Here is a 14,537-nt window from a genome sequence, read left to right on the forward strand (position 1 = left end):
CCATAAATGTCATGTTTCATGTCTGCTATTATCTGTGCAATTTCATTTTCCACCTCAATTATAGCTTTTTATTTTGTATTTAAGTTGCTTCCCTTGGCATCTTGCCCAATTATCTGTTTCTCCACCACTAAAATTTTAAAGTTTTCATTTTTCCTTTCTACCATCTCCCTTTTTTCCCTTTATGCTTATGCCCTCATGTTTCCACCCTGGGGTACCCTTCAAATTTGTCTCTGTTTTACTAGATAATTCTAGGGCCTGGCATCATGCGGTATAATGCTTATTTCTCGCTACAACTTCTAAATAATGGGGTTTTGCTCCAGAAGCTATTGCTGATTCCATGGATTTCAGGTCTGGGCTCTCCTGTTCTCTAAATCTGCAGTTAGGGCAACACTGCTTGCTGTTAGAGTCCTGTCTCCCATAATTTTTGTTACTATATACTTTCCCCTGATAATATGCATTTTGACCTTTTGCATCTCTCCTATTTTGACCCTGTTCATAGTGATGTTTCATTGGACAGTTTCTTACTATGTGTCCTTGATGAGAACACAAAAAACATGTCCTGGTTTCTCTTTGTACCTTCTGTTCACTTTGGGATGTCTGTCTATATTGTTTGACTTGTCTGCTAAATGTCTTAATTGTAGCCAGGTTCTTAACCTCCTCTAATTCTTTCTGCCTTAATATTTCAGAGGTCTCTTGGAGCTTTTTCTTTAGATCATTCTTTACTCTTTCTTGATCTACCTTGTTATCATGAAGATAGGTGTTAGTGTCTCTAAGTTCATTAAGTGAAATGGTGTCAAACTTAGGGTAATAGTTCCTGAAGAAATCCCTCAAGTGCTTATCATAGCCCTTGAGAAATTGTCTCCTCACATGTACTTCTGATTCATTTGAATTAGAGCTAAAACCTAACAGTCCCTCAGTTTTTTCAATAAGGCGATCGATAAATGTACTTGGATATTCATTTTTTCTTGGGATAATCTGTCAAATTTTCCTCATGCATTGGGTCTTTATGACAATTGCTTCATTCCCTGCAATAGATCCTTATGGCGTTTTCTTAGATAACCATTGATCTTGGATTAGAAAAATGCAGATTTTCAAAAACTTCTGGCCAGCTCATGAGTGAAGAATCTTTTCTAGTTTGCTCAATAAAATTTTTATGTTTCTGGGGTCTAAAAAGTTCAGATGAAAGAATTTCTACATCCTCAAAATCTGGTTCATAGAGGTGAAATGCTCTCTTTAGTTCTTTAATAGCAAGATGAGGCTCTAATAAAAAATTAGGCATACGTTTACATAAAGACTTTAAGTCATGGGTGGTAAATGACTTATGAACCTTTGCATGTAAAATGCCAGAGTTATCAGTGACCTTAGCTACATTGCACAAAGGCATAATATTTTAAGCCTTTGATGCATTTGCAAGATTGTTAGCAGATGCATTAATTGGTTCCTTTATGTTATTGGCAAGGTCATTTCACCCTACTGCACCTAGTATTAATATTGTCCCAGTATTAATATTAGTAACTACACCATCCTTATTAGTCTGCGTTGTCATGTCCCCAGTCTCCTCATCAGTTTCCTTACCCATGCTTTGTTTTCTCTGCATGTAATCCTGGCATATCTCAGTTATAATAGGAATCTGACCAAGCATTGTCTCTAATCTATTATCAATGACTAGAGAATGTACAGTTTTCTTTGGGAAGATCAGGTTGGTAGCAGCTTTGATATTCTTTAAGATGTTAGTCACTACCAAGAATACAACATAGACTTGGAGTATGATTTGACAGAAGTAATTTACAACTAGATAATTCATTGGCAACTGTGTCCAACCCATAGTTATATTGGTTAATGTCTCCAGAACATTGTCTATCATACCTGCCCTTGAGTTATAAATGATACAGTAGCCCCAATAAATGGCAATTAATCCTAGCACAGTTGACCAAAGTATTAGTTGTAACATGTTTCCCATTAGATGTTTTCTAGGCTCTAACTGCCAGGAGTTAACAGTTAGAAAATGGTTGTTTTCCCTACAAGCTTTGCCTCTAGACAGATGGCTAGATCCTATAAACTGACAACCCTAGTATAGCCTCTCTTTTACAATAGCCTCTCTTCCTCAGTATTGTAACTGACCAGAGTGGCGGTTGGTAACTGACTTGTTCTCTCCTCCACAAGGAATCAAGATGTTTTTGATCCTATGTGGAAACTACTAGGCAGAGTCACTGACAAAGGCGGCTAGCCTCAGGAGTTGTAATTGACAACAACTTCACAACTGATAGTTGATGGCATTTGGTGACAGTCACTAAAGGTTTTTTTTTTTTAAATAAATGGGTTCCTTTTAAATCTGGGTTGCCAACTGTTTTAAAAAAGACAAATGAGGGGAATGTTTTTGTGCCCCACAGGGAGGCTTGGGCTTTTTGTAAGGGAGAGGGGGAGAGGAGAACCCCCTTCTCACAAAGCAGGGTTCAGGGGAGACAACAGATGTAATGGGTTGGCTCAGAGAGAGGAGAGGGAGTGTTAAGATTTCCCCCCTTCTTCCCTCCTTAGCTAAACTGCTCTCCCCAATTCACTCTTGTCCCTCTTGTCCCCCCTCCACTACACAAGACTAAAAGGTCTCCCCTTGATGTGTTCATTCACACTCAGCTTGGGGAACAGATAACTTTTAATGTTAACTCAATCAGGTAATACAAAAGGAATAATGGGCAGGGAAGAATGAGAAAAGGAAAGTGGGAAAAGGGGATCCCTGTCTCTATCTAAATCCTTTTCCTCCCTCCTTGAGTTTGGGGGGAACTGAGCCCCTGAGAGAAAGTCAAGTTGACTTACTCCTGGGCAACAGGAGCTCAGGTAAAGTCTGTTAAGGTTTCTCTTCAGAAAGTCCTTTCAATTGGGAAGTGTTGGGGGAAATGATTTCCAGACACCAGCAAGAAAAATGGGTAACCCTCAGGAGAAAGTCTTTATCCACCTTCTCTCTTGGAAGTCTCAAGATGGAGAGACCCTCACTGTTCTCCCAGCCATAGTCTTATCTCCTCAGGATTTCACTCCTGGGGCCCCTTCCCCGTCGAGGTGATCAATTTCATATACTCTTCAGTGTGGCACTTTTTCTCTAGTGCCAGCCTCTATCACACTTTCATGTTGATATTTAACATTAATAACTATTCTTTGATTCCATCTAATCTGTTCTCAATCCATCTGTTTGTATTTTCATTTAATCTATATCTCTGCTTCTTCACTATGAGAATAGTATAAAATACTTCATCAGAAGCTTTGATAAAATCTAAGTAAAATATATCCTTAACATTTCTTTTATCAATTACTAAAGTAATGTTATTGAAAATAAAATGAAGTTAGTCTTGCAGACTTATTTTTTTTCCTGTTGACAAAGCCATCATTACCCTTTGAAATTATTGCTTCTTTTTCTAGATATTTGCCAACCATTCCTTTAAGAGATTTATTCTAGAATTTTCTTTTTAAATTGATTTTTAAAAATTCTGATCTTAATAGGAACTAAAATAAGCATTTCTGTATACATATGCTCTAGAATAGGATAGTATTGTTAATGAAACTACAAATTACTTTTGTAGAGCTTGATTTTCTGTTGAAGTATTTAGTGTGTAACTTTCAAAGCTGGGCTTTTAAAAAATTATTTCCAGACTTTTTTCTCTTTTTTTTTTCCTTCAAAATAGATCCTGTCTTCAGTATTCTCCTTTTCAATCCTCTGCCAGCAGGAAAAAAAAAAAGAAAATCAAATTGTGGAAACAAAATTTCCCAGTCAAAAAACCAAACTCCTACATTATACATAGTCCCAAAGTAAAAGATTCAGGCACATAAATGTACTGTCGTTGGAGTTGTAAAAAGTAGCCATTTGGGACAGCAATTTGGAAAAATGGCTAAAAATTCACTAAAGTTCAATAGCTCTACCAGGATTATAAACTAAAGAAATGAATGAAAGGGGAAAAGTGTCCATATGTACAAAAATATAGGAGCAAATTTCCAATGGCAAAGAATTGGAAAATTAGTGGATATCTATCACCTGGGAAAGGCCTGACTCCATTATAGTTTATGAATATAATATGATATTCTTACCCAATAATAAATGTTGAAAAGGATGGTCTAAAAGAAGTCTCCTCCTCCCTCCCTTCCTCCCTCCTTTCCCTGCCTTCTTCCCTCTCTTCCTCCTTCCTTCCTCCTTCTTTCCTTCCTTTCTCTCTCACCAATTTCTTTGCCTACAAAATTCCACACCTATAGCCCCTCATACTCACATACAAAGAACATTGCATTTACCGATTTCTTGGGTTACATTATAATTATATGGCTTTGTTTACATCGTTATGGTCATCGTGTATATTGTTTTCCTATTACTCTTTGCTTCATTTAGCATTAGTTCATGGAAATCTTCCCTCATTTCTCTGAATTTTTCTTTCTTTTTTTTTTGGTTTTAAGACACAGTAATATTCCACATGTTCATGGCCCACAGCTTATTTAGATATTTGTCAGTTGAGAGGTACTTACTTTCTTTACAATTCTTTGCTACCACAAAAGTGTTTCTATAAATATTTTTTAATATTATGTGACATTTATTCCAATCTTTATTTTCATGAGGTATATGCCTTCCAGTGGGTCAAAGGATATATTCATGTTATGTAAGGGATAAATTTTATGGTTGGACTGAATATATATAAATTTTTTTTTTTAGTTGGTCACCAGGGATTTTAAATTCTAAATCCCAGTGAAATACTCAAGTCAGAATGGAATTTTATGGTGGTTTATTTACAATAGAAGGAAGAAAGAGAGAGAGGGAGAGGGAGAGAGAGAGGGAGGGAGGGAGAGAGAGAAAGGGAAGAAGATCTGTTTCGGCCTGGTTTGAGCCAGGCAGGAGTTCAGAGGCCTCAGCCAAGGGACCTCACCAGAAAAGCGAAGGAAAAGGGGAGTCAGCCTTATCACACACCACATTATCATCTAAAGGGAAGCAGTCTGAAGTCTCATGCTCGAGCTCCTCCAGGGTCCATGGCCAAGTCCCTCTCACAAGAAGTGATGTGAAATATAAAGGCAGTTCTTTATGTTATGTCCTATGGCTTAAACTTGGCTTTGGACAGCCCAGGGGTCAGTCAGTTGTTTCTGATTTGTCACTTGCTTGTCACAAGCACACTTGGGTCATGGGCCTCCCCCCACACACACACACACACTTAATTCCTGGTTGCTAGAATTCTAAAGACTAAGCAGGGTAGAATAAAACTAAAATTCCTAATCCCTCCTGATGAAGATTGGGGGACTAGTCTCCCGAATTGATCCCTAAAAATAATAATCTTGTACCTCTAAAATCTTCTAACTATAGGTGCATACAAAATTTCACCTTCTAAGAGGAAACTACTTAGTTAGTTAGATATAAGAGGGAAATGGGAGAGAGAGAGAGAGAGAGAGAGAGAGAGAGAGAGAGAGAGAGAGAGAGAGAGAGAGAGAGAGAGAGAGAGAGAGGGGAAAACCAGTGTTTTGCTGGGCACATTGACAATTAGGGGGCAGTCCCCTTTTAGCATAAGAGTATACATTCAAAATAAATGTTCAATCAACCTTCAGTTCAATCAACTGCAGCCCAAAGTTCATTCTGGATCTTCCTGATATAGTGTAGGTTTTTCAGGCATCTTTCTGCAAACAGTTCATTCTCTGAATTTTAGGAGTTAGTAAGCTTCTTTCCTTGAAGATCTTTCTCGAACAAAATTTTTAAATCTTGGATTTTATGAAAATAAATCTCCCCTGAAGTGGGTGTTGAGAAACACCCAGTTCAGCTCAGGATGCAAGATTGAGTTAAGGGTTGTGTGAGTCAATTATCAAAACAAAAACAAAAAACAAAAACATAAAAGAAAAAATGGAAGAAAAATTAAATTTTTTGGAGAAAGACGGGCGAAAGAAAAATTCAAAATTAGAATCAAAATATCAAAAATCTATGTATACAAAATTTTGAGCAAACAATAAACTAAAATTCACAATTAGTTGCTGTGTGAATTTCTAAATTGTTTTTTTGAAATGTCTGGGCCAATCCACAATTCCATCCATAGATTTATGTCTCTTATATGATTAGTACCTAAATGTTAGTTGATTGATTGGACTGTTAATATTGTCTACATAGATTACACTTCTAGAGGTCAGGACTCGTGTAACTTTTATTGGCTTAGTAATAATACTTGATATTGATATAGCATTATATCATATATAAAGTACTTCAATAACATGATTTCATTTGATCCTTCTGATAGCCTTGTGAGATAGGTAATGCAAACAGGATTTATCCACATTTATAAGAAGAGAACTGAAGCTTAAAAAGAGGGCAAATGACTTGACCAAAGATAAATAGCCAGGGTGGTTGTAACCAAGACTACTTTCTTCTCATTTTCTCTCTGGTTCCTTTTTGCCTGGGTTATATTGATCTCAGTATAGTAGAGAAGGTTCAGATAGAAGTTATTTAAGAAACTATTTAAGACTATGAGGATTAGTTAAGAACAAACTATTTTAACAAACTATTTTTGAGGCAATAGATTGTCTTGATTCTTTGTCTGTTTCGACCATTTCTGTTTAAGAAAGTTTAATTAAGTGCTTACTGTGATAATAGCACCAGGTACTGAAGTTTGATAAGATGCAGTTTTTGCTCTCATAAAGCTCATAGCCTGGTAGGAGGGAAAGACAAAAACCTAGGTAACATTGCAAAGTTAGTATATTGGAGTTTTGTAAAGTGAAATTAGCTGAGGATTGGTGGTTGAAGGTTGTTACTAAAGTAGGGAGGAGAATTTGTCTACATCTCATTTTACATATAAGGAAAATGAGGCAAACAGATTTGGAACAAACAACTTACCCAGGATCACACAGCTAGGAAATGTCTGAATCTGGGAATTTATTCTCCTTCCTTAAAGCCTAACTCTTTAGTGCTTTTTCTATAAAACCTTCCCAAATTTTCATAAAATTGTTTTTTTAAAGAAGAGTGAACATATTCTAGCTATATAGCTAGAATAGCACAGAGGTAGGTGTAGCTAGAAAAGCACTGAGGTAGGTAAGCTTAGGTCATGCTTTGGGGGATCAAAAAAGTAACATATGGTAGTATGAGGCAAAACAAAGATAAAAAGGCATCCAGTTGTGGAAGACCTTGAATGCCAAAGGAATTTGATTTTGAATAATTAGGCAGTAGGGACCCAGTAAAAATTTTAAGCAAAGAAGTCACATGAGCAAGTTATAAATTTGAGGGAGATGAGAATAGAAACTGTAAAAAGTCTTATGGCAATTAATGTAAGAGTTGTTAAAAACACGGAATTGATAAGACTAGGTAAATCATTGTATATGATTGACAATGGAAGAATAAAATATAACTCCAAAGTTTCTGACATGGGAGATTGATTGAATGTTGGTCATGCAAGCAGAAATATTGAAGTAACAGGAAGGACAAGTATGGTGTGTATGTGGGTGGATAATAAGTTTAGCATTGAATACATTGAGGTGTTAGAGGGACATCTGAGTAGAAATGCCAAGATGGAGCTCAGAAAAGAGGCTATGACTAGGGATCTAAATTTGACATGCATCAACTTAGAGGCATTAGTTGAATTCTTCACAGAAATGTATTTATGAAGGTAGATGCCTAAAAACAAATCATTGGGGAATACTCGACTTTAAGCAGTCTAGAATCCAAGCAGCATTTATTAAGCCTTTTTCCTCCCTTCTTCTTCTCCTTCCCTTTCCTCTCTCACCTTCCCCCCACTGTCTGCTGTTTTCTCCAAATAAAGCTACTTTTCTCTGCCAGGATATTATTTAGTCTCTTGTCTGCTCATTCGAGTGATTTCTAGGGATGAGTCTCCCCAAAATTCCATTCCACACATAAGGGAAATTATATGTATAAATAAACAAATGTAAATAATATACAAAGTAATTTTTTAAACATTATTTTATTTCGTCATTTCCAAACATTATTCATTGGAAACAAAAATCATTTTCTTTTCCTTCCCCCTCCCACCCCCCCACCCCCACCTCTCCCATAGCCAGCGCATGATTCCACTGGGTATCACATGTGTTCTTGACTCGAACCCATTTTGGTGTTGTTGGTATTTGCTCTAGAGTGTTCATTTAGAGTCTCTCCTCAGTCATATCCCCTCAACCCCTGTAGTCAAGCAGTTGCTTTTCTTTGGTGTTTTTACTCTCACAGTTTATCCTCTACTTGTGGATAGTGTTTTTTAGATCCCTGCAGATTGTTCAGGGACATTGCGTTGTCCCTAATGGAGAAGTCCATTACCTTCGATTGTACCACAGTGTATCAGTCTCTGTGTATAATGATTTCCTGGTTCTGCTCCTTTTGCTGTGCATCACTTCCTGGAGGTTGTTCCAGACTCCATGGAATTCCTACACTTTATTATTCCTTTTAGCACAATAGTATTCCATCACCAACATATACCACAATTTATTCAGTCATTCCCCAATTGAAGGGCATCCCCTCATTTTTCAATTTTTGGCCACCACAAAGAGCGCAGCTATGAATATTCTTGTACAAGTTTTTTTCCTTATTATCTCTTTGGGGTATACAAAGTAATTTAAAGAAAAGAGTTGGGGCCTTACCTGGGGGGAACAAATAAATGTGAGGAAGGAAAGAATTTTAACTATAGGGAATAATGTACAATACAATGATAAAGAGGCAGGAAATAGCAAGTAGGCCTCTGGTTTTTTAAAAAATAATTTTACATTATAGTGGTTTTATTAGGTGAAAATTTTAACAGCCTTGTAGGTTTAGGTACTCTTTCAGAATCTGCACCAAGACAGTAGCTGCATAGACTTATACATATATATGAGTGCATACTCATGTATTGTTAGATTTAAATTAGTTTTGAGCATTAAATAGTTGTAGATAAGAGAGTGGGAGCCATAAACTGTGATAATTAAAATGTTTGGGAGCAAGGGAAATATATATATCAATTATGACCGCTGAAATATGTTTTCAACTGTGTCTTGGGTTTATATAAATATAAGATGGTCGCCAGGGAATATATTCCAAATTTATGAATATGCCCAAGCCAACTGGGTTTTATAGAGAAATTTAATTTATAATACACTGATTAATCAATAGAAAAAGAGAGAAAGTAAGAAAGGAATAAGAATGAAGGGCCTCAAGCCAATAAGGCCTAGACCTCAGTCCTAAGAGATAAATCGGTCAGTTGGTTTTATCACTCACCCAAGATCTCTCTAGGTAAGGCTTCTCATGCCAACCTCAGGCTGCACCTTCAAGAGAGCCTCCTTTCAAGAAATGTTTCCAGAGAATTCTCCTCCGGACTCCTCCTGAGTTCACCTTCCACAGCCTCCTTCAAAACCTCTCCAGGAACTCTCCCTCCAGGACCTCTCTCCTCTCAGACCTCCTTCAGAGCAAAAAACCACCCTCAAGATCTCAGTCCTCAGACCCCGCTATCTTTAAGCCAACAATCTAAGTTCCCTCCCCTCAGTTCTCACATCTACCAATCACTGTCGATGTCTCCCCTGTGCCAATGGTGGCTCTAGCTTAACCCAGGACCGCCCAGAGGTCTGTCCCCTTTGCACATGTCTGTTGAAGGTCATATTCTCAAATAATTAAATCTTGATCTTTGCTGCAGCCCTTCCTAAATCCTGTTACTCTGAGTAGGGTGGAGATTGTAATTTCCAAGACCTGGTTCTGTCATTCCAAGTATCTCTATTGTATCAATTCTAACATCAATCATGACTCAAAGAACTTCCTGTTCTATGCTTAAGCATAGGTCAAAGCCCTTTCCATTGTTTAGTGAAAGGTTTCTGTGCTAAAGTAGGGAGGAGAAGGATCCTCCCATGCCAAGGAGTTTCATATTCCAATAGAGTTCTTACTATTAGTAGGAAATTTTTTCAAGTATGCAATTTCCCAATGGGGAAATTTCCAACATTCATAAGTCTAAGAAATTTTAAGGTTTACAGTATGCTCACACAAATATATGTGAACATAAATGTTCATGTTGAATTTAGGTCTTTTGTGCTAAGTTACATGTATAGCAAAACAAAGAGATATAAACCTAATAGATAAATAAGAAGCACTGATATACTTAGAACAACTTTCTTTAAATTATGTATTTATTGGGTAATTCGTAATGAGTAGATGGTCAGATGTGGATTCAGAATGATCTGGGTTCAAATCCTATTTAATATTTCTAGTAGAAGAGAGAGAAAAGTTTGGTTGACAGAAAAATAGTCATTGTTTTCTAAATTTATTCCCAGATAACTCACCCTCTCCCATCTCTCCCTACGTCATAGAAGATATCACCCAATAAAAGAATATGCCTATATAGATTGTGTCTTTTGTGTTTCAGTTCATTCTCTGGAGTTGGACATTCACAAACTGTTCTTCAAATATTAATTCTGTAGCTGTATATAATGTTCTCTTGATTTTATTTGCTTCATTAACTACTTCATGTAGATCTTTTCAAGCCTTTTCAATGAATTTGTTCATCATTTCTTAGGGCACAGTAGTATTTATTCCATCATAATCATTTATCACAATTTTTTTCAGCCATTTCCCAGTTGCTGGACATCCCCTTGATTTCCAATGCTTTGCCATCACAAAGAGAGCTGCTGTAAATATTCTTGAACATATAGATTCTTTTCCTTTTTCCCTGATATCCCTGGGAAACAGACCCAACAATGGTATTATAACCTGGTCATAATTCCAAATTGCTCTCCAAAATGGTTGAATCAGTTAATAGTTCTCATTTTTAAAAAAAAATCCCTTACCTTCCATCTTAGAATCATTACTGTATATTGGTTTCAAGGCAGAAGAGTAGTAAAAACTAGGCAGTGGGAGTTAAGTAATTTGTCCAGAGTCTAGGCAGCTAGGAAGTGCCTTGAGGAGAGGAGATGTATGTGACCACAGCTAGAGAATTAGCAATCCACTTAGGAAAAGTAAAAAGAAAAAAAGTTTAAAAGAGTTTAAAAAAAAAAACCCAAAGAGGTTAGGAAAAATTGAACCTGACTGAAAAAAAAAACAATCTAAATGAGCAAAGGCTTAGTTGAGATTAGATAATAGAATCATAGGCTCATAATGGTTCTGGAGCAGCAAGGGATATTTGAGTCTGGTGCTAAAGACAATGATAAAATACTATGTAGAGGATCAGATCAGTCAGTGTGTGACTTAGCATTCAACAATATAATGAGAAAGTAGTTGTTAGAGGTTAATTCAGAGTTGGGGTTTGAAAAAGGAGATTGAGATTTGAAGGAAGATAAGACAAGGCAGCAAACAATTATAGTATGGAGGACATTACATAGAGAAAATAGATTTTCTGCCTATCTAATTTGATTTAACGATCTATTTTAATTATATAAGGTAATGGGAACATTATTCATATGTAATAGTAGTTACCAATAAACAGAACTAAGGAATGAGTTCTTTTGGTATATAGTATAACATTATTGCTGTTATTCATATAATGGAAAATAGGTCATTGTTAAGTTCAACACAGTACCTTTTAGGACAGTCTCAAAATTTTCTTTTGTGTCTTTACAGATATTAGTATTTTTTAAAAGCTGGTATGTTCAATGTATTTTCTGCATTTCAGTGCTCAAGCTACCCTTTTTTTTTTGCTGGGATTGAATGCAATGAAGTTTTAGGGTTGTGTATTAATAATGAAAAATTATTTTATAACCTTTGTAATCCTTAGATTGAAAATAAAGTCTTTCCTTATGTTAATGCCATTTTTAATCATAGCCCAATTATTTATATGCTGCAGAGAAAATGCAAGATGCCAGAGCCATGAAAAAAAAAAGGAAAATTACACATATATTTTGGGCTCAAACGTTTCAGAGATGAATGTTTATATCATAGCCAGAATTTAAATAAAAATGTGGAAAAAAATCTAAATCAGAAATAAGCTGGTTATGTTTTCCTCTTATAATGTAGAAAAGTAGAACATATGCTTTGTACATTGGAATTTCTTTCCCAATAGGCATTTTGGAGACCCTGTGTCTTACCATGTAGTACTTCCTAACTATTGAGGCACTGCTGATTATGGAAATCATTCTTCACTTAAAATCACATATGTGTATTTTATTAAAAAGGAGGAAAAATTGCTATATGAAACTCTAAAATAGAAGAAATAAAGGTCATTTCATTGAATATATGAGAATATGACATTTCAATCTAACTAAATTTTGGTGGGGTATTTCTTTCAGGGTTAGTGAGGAAAAAGAAGTGACAGAAGAACGACTAAAAGCTGAACAGGAGTCATTTGAGAAGAAGATCAGAAAACTAGAAGAGCAAAATGAGCTTATCATCAGAGAAAGGGAAGATATCCTTTTGAAAAGTTTTTTTTTTTTACTGAAATGTAAACAGGTTCATTTTTCCATTGAGAAACTGTGAATCCTAGAGAAATAATTGTTCTAATTCATGATAAGGAATAAGTCTACATGTGCTGCCATTCCCAGGCCATCAGAGAGACAACTTGTCAGCATGGGCACCTACTTATTTTGAGCTTGAAATGTCCATCCAGCTATTCCACCAAAGGCATATGCTAGGGAATATTTGTCAATAGAAATTGACAATAAAAAATTGGGGCATTAAATTATAGTTTGGGGACTTTATTTATTTGATCCTCTCATGTAATTGAAGTTGAAAGCTGTTTAACTTTTGATCTTGCTGAGATATAAAGGATGAATGTTTCCAAAGCAATATTAATATAACCAGACTGCTTTTATGAACTGAGATAAGGATTTGGATGAGAAATGGGAAATGGGAAAGGTAAGCCCTTGTATTGGGAATATCATTTTTAGTGTATTTATTGTATCTGTCAGTGGGCATGATGGTCAAAATGGAATTGAAGGGAAATTGGGTCCCTGAATGGTTAGTCTTGTTCTTCAGGTAGCAAAAGGATGTAAAGTATATATCCCAATGCCTCAAATAACTTTTGAAATCCTTAATACCTGCTGATTTAATTTATATGCTTATTCAAATATTCTATTGTGCTATTAATGTAGAAGAAAACATTCATATTGGATGGCAGAAAAATTATTTTGAGAAAGAGAAGGGCAAAAGTTTTACATGTTCCTAATAGAGGCTGCACCGCTGTTTTTGGTTTAATATCTATTTGTTAATTATTTCAGAAAATTTGGTTCTGTCAGCAAATTTCTTAGACAGTAGTTATACATATGTCAAGGCTACAGGAAATTGGAAACATAAGAACATACTAATTAGTTTAGTATGAAAGCATAAGAAGTCAGTCAGCCCAAGAAAATGATATCAAAGCTTCTATTATACCTTCATTTATGTCAAGTTCTTTAGCATCCATCAAACTAACCCTATAGAGTGAATAGAACTTCCTTCTCCCATTTCCCACTGAGAGGGTTCTATACCCTATGCCCTCTAACAATGTTGTGACCACATGATACAGGGCCCTTATGATTAGCCATTCAGTTAATGAAGGCTGTCATTCTTTTGTACTAGTTCCTTGCCCCACTTCAGTAATAAATTTTACCACAAAGTCATTGCAATGAATTCCTGACAGCAAAGGTCAAATCTTCTGGGCCAGGCATAGCTCAGGCCAGCACATGGACTTAGACTTGAGATCAGAATGCAATGAATGAAGTGTTTGTGGATCATAAATGCAATAAAAACAAGTTTACTTGGGATAGTTTTAAAAAGGATACAATTCCTAAATAAATTCAAATAAAACTCTACCAAGAGAGTATACCATATGCTTGCTTCCAAACAGGCATTCATTACACCAACAGGCATCACTTGGTTAGGATTGTATCTGCTTATGGCAGCTAAAACCTCTAGAGCACCCATTTCCCATAGACTAGGCCATTTATGCCTCAGGGATCAAGAAACACAAACCAAATTCTCTTCTCCCTGGTCAACCAAATCTCAAGAACAACCTACCTGTTTCCTTAAAGGGAAACCAGCCTAATTATAAAATAAACTCAACCCAAAGTTGATAATGATAGCAATAATAACAGCAACAATAACAGCCAACATTTATATATATCTTTATAATTTGCCAAATGCCCTTTCTTACAGAAGCATAAAAGTCATCATTCTCTTTATTTCAATTATTTCAAAACAAAATATTTGTTTTGGGCAAGTCATTTAAAAGACTCAATTCAAGTTAATGGGCATTTATTAAGTATGGGCTGATATGCAAGATTATTTACCCCATACTTCATAAAACCAGTAGTTGCCCATTATTTCCAACATTTGAGTCATTATGGTCCTTCACTCCTGTTTTATTCCTAGAGATTTTTTCTTTACTTACTTGTCATATTAGGGCTTATTTATTCATCTTAGTGACCAAAGGTAGTTGGGTTTTTTTTGTTTAATTGTTAGTTCTTTTGTAAAAGTATTTTAGCTTGACCATGAGTTATATCTTTATAGCATTGCAGTCATTCTCATTTTTTAGTCTTACAGATTTCCTCTTTAATTATATGTTATTAATTTCATCTATCCAATACAGTAACCAAAATTTATTTTCTTTAGTATAAAAGGTGTGAAGATTTTCAGTTTTTTTTTCTTGTGGTGAAAGGTTGTGGGAGAATTGGGGATGGTT

General features: G+C 35.7%; 1 protein-coding gene across 11 annotated transcripts in view; it reads left to right on the plus strand.

Moving 5' to 3' along the window:
• The window catches only part of KIAA1328 (KIAA1328 ortholog), a 577,332-nt gene that overhangs the window by 82,392 nt on the left and 480,403 nt on the right, over positions 1-14,537 (plus strand). For all 11 annotated transcript variants that reach the window (XR_008917189.1, XM_056820799.1, XM_007486737.3 and 8 more), the window contains one exon: positions 12,169-12,284. Coding sequence is in view for 10 of the 11 variants with exons in the window: in XM_056820799.1 (XP_056676777.1) it covers positions 12,169-12,284 (116 nt within the window). In the remaining variant the exon portion in view is untranslated. The remainder of the gene's footprint in view (positions 1-12,168; positions 12,285-14,537) is intronic.

Source organism: Monodelphis domestica, chromosome 3, assembly GCF_027887165.1.
Source record: "Monodelphis domestica isolate mMonDom1 chromosome 3, mMonDom1.pri, whole genome shotgun sequence".
NCBI lineage: Eukaryota > Metazoa > Chordata > Mammalia > Didelphimorphia > Didelphidae > Monodelphis > Monodelphis domestica.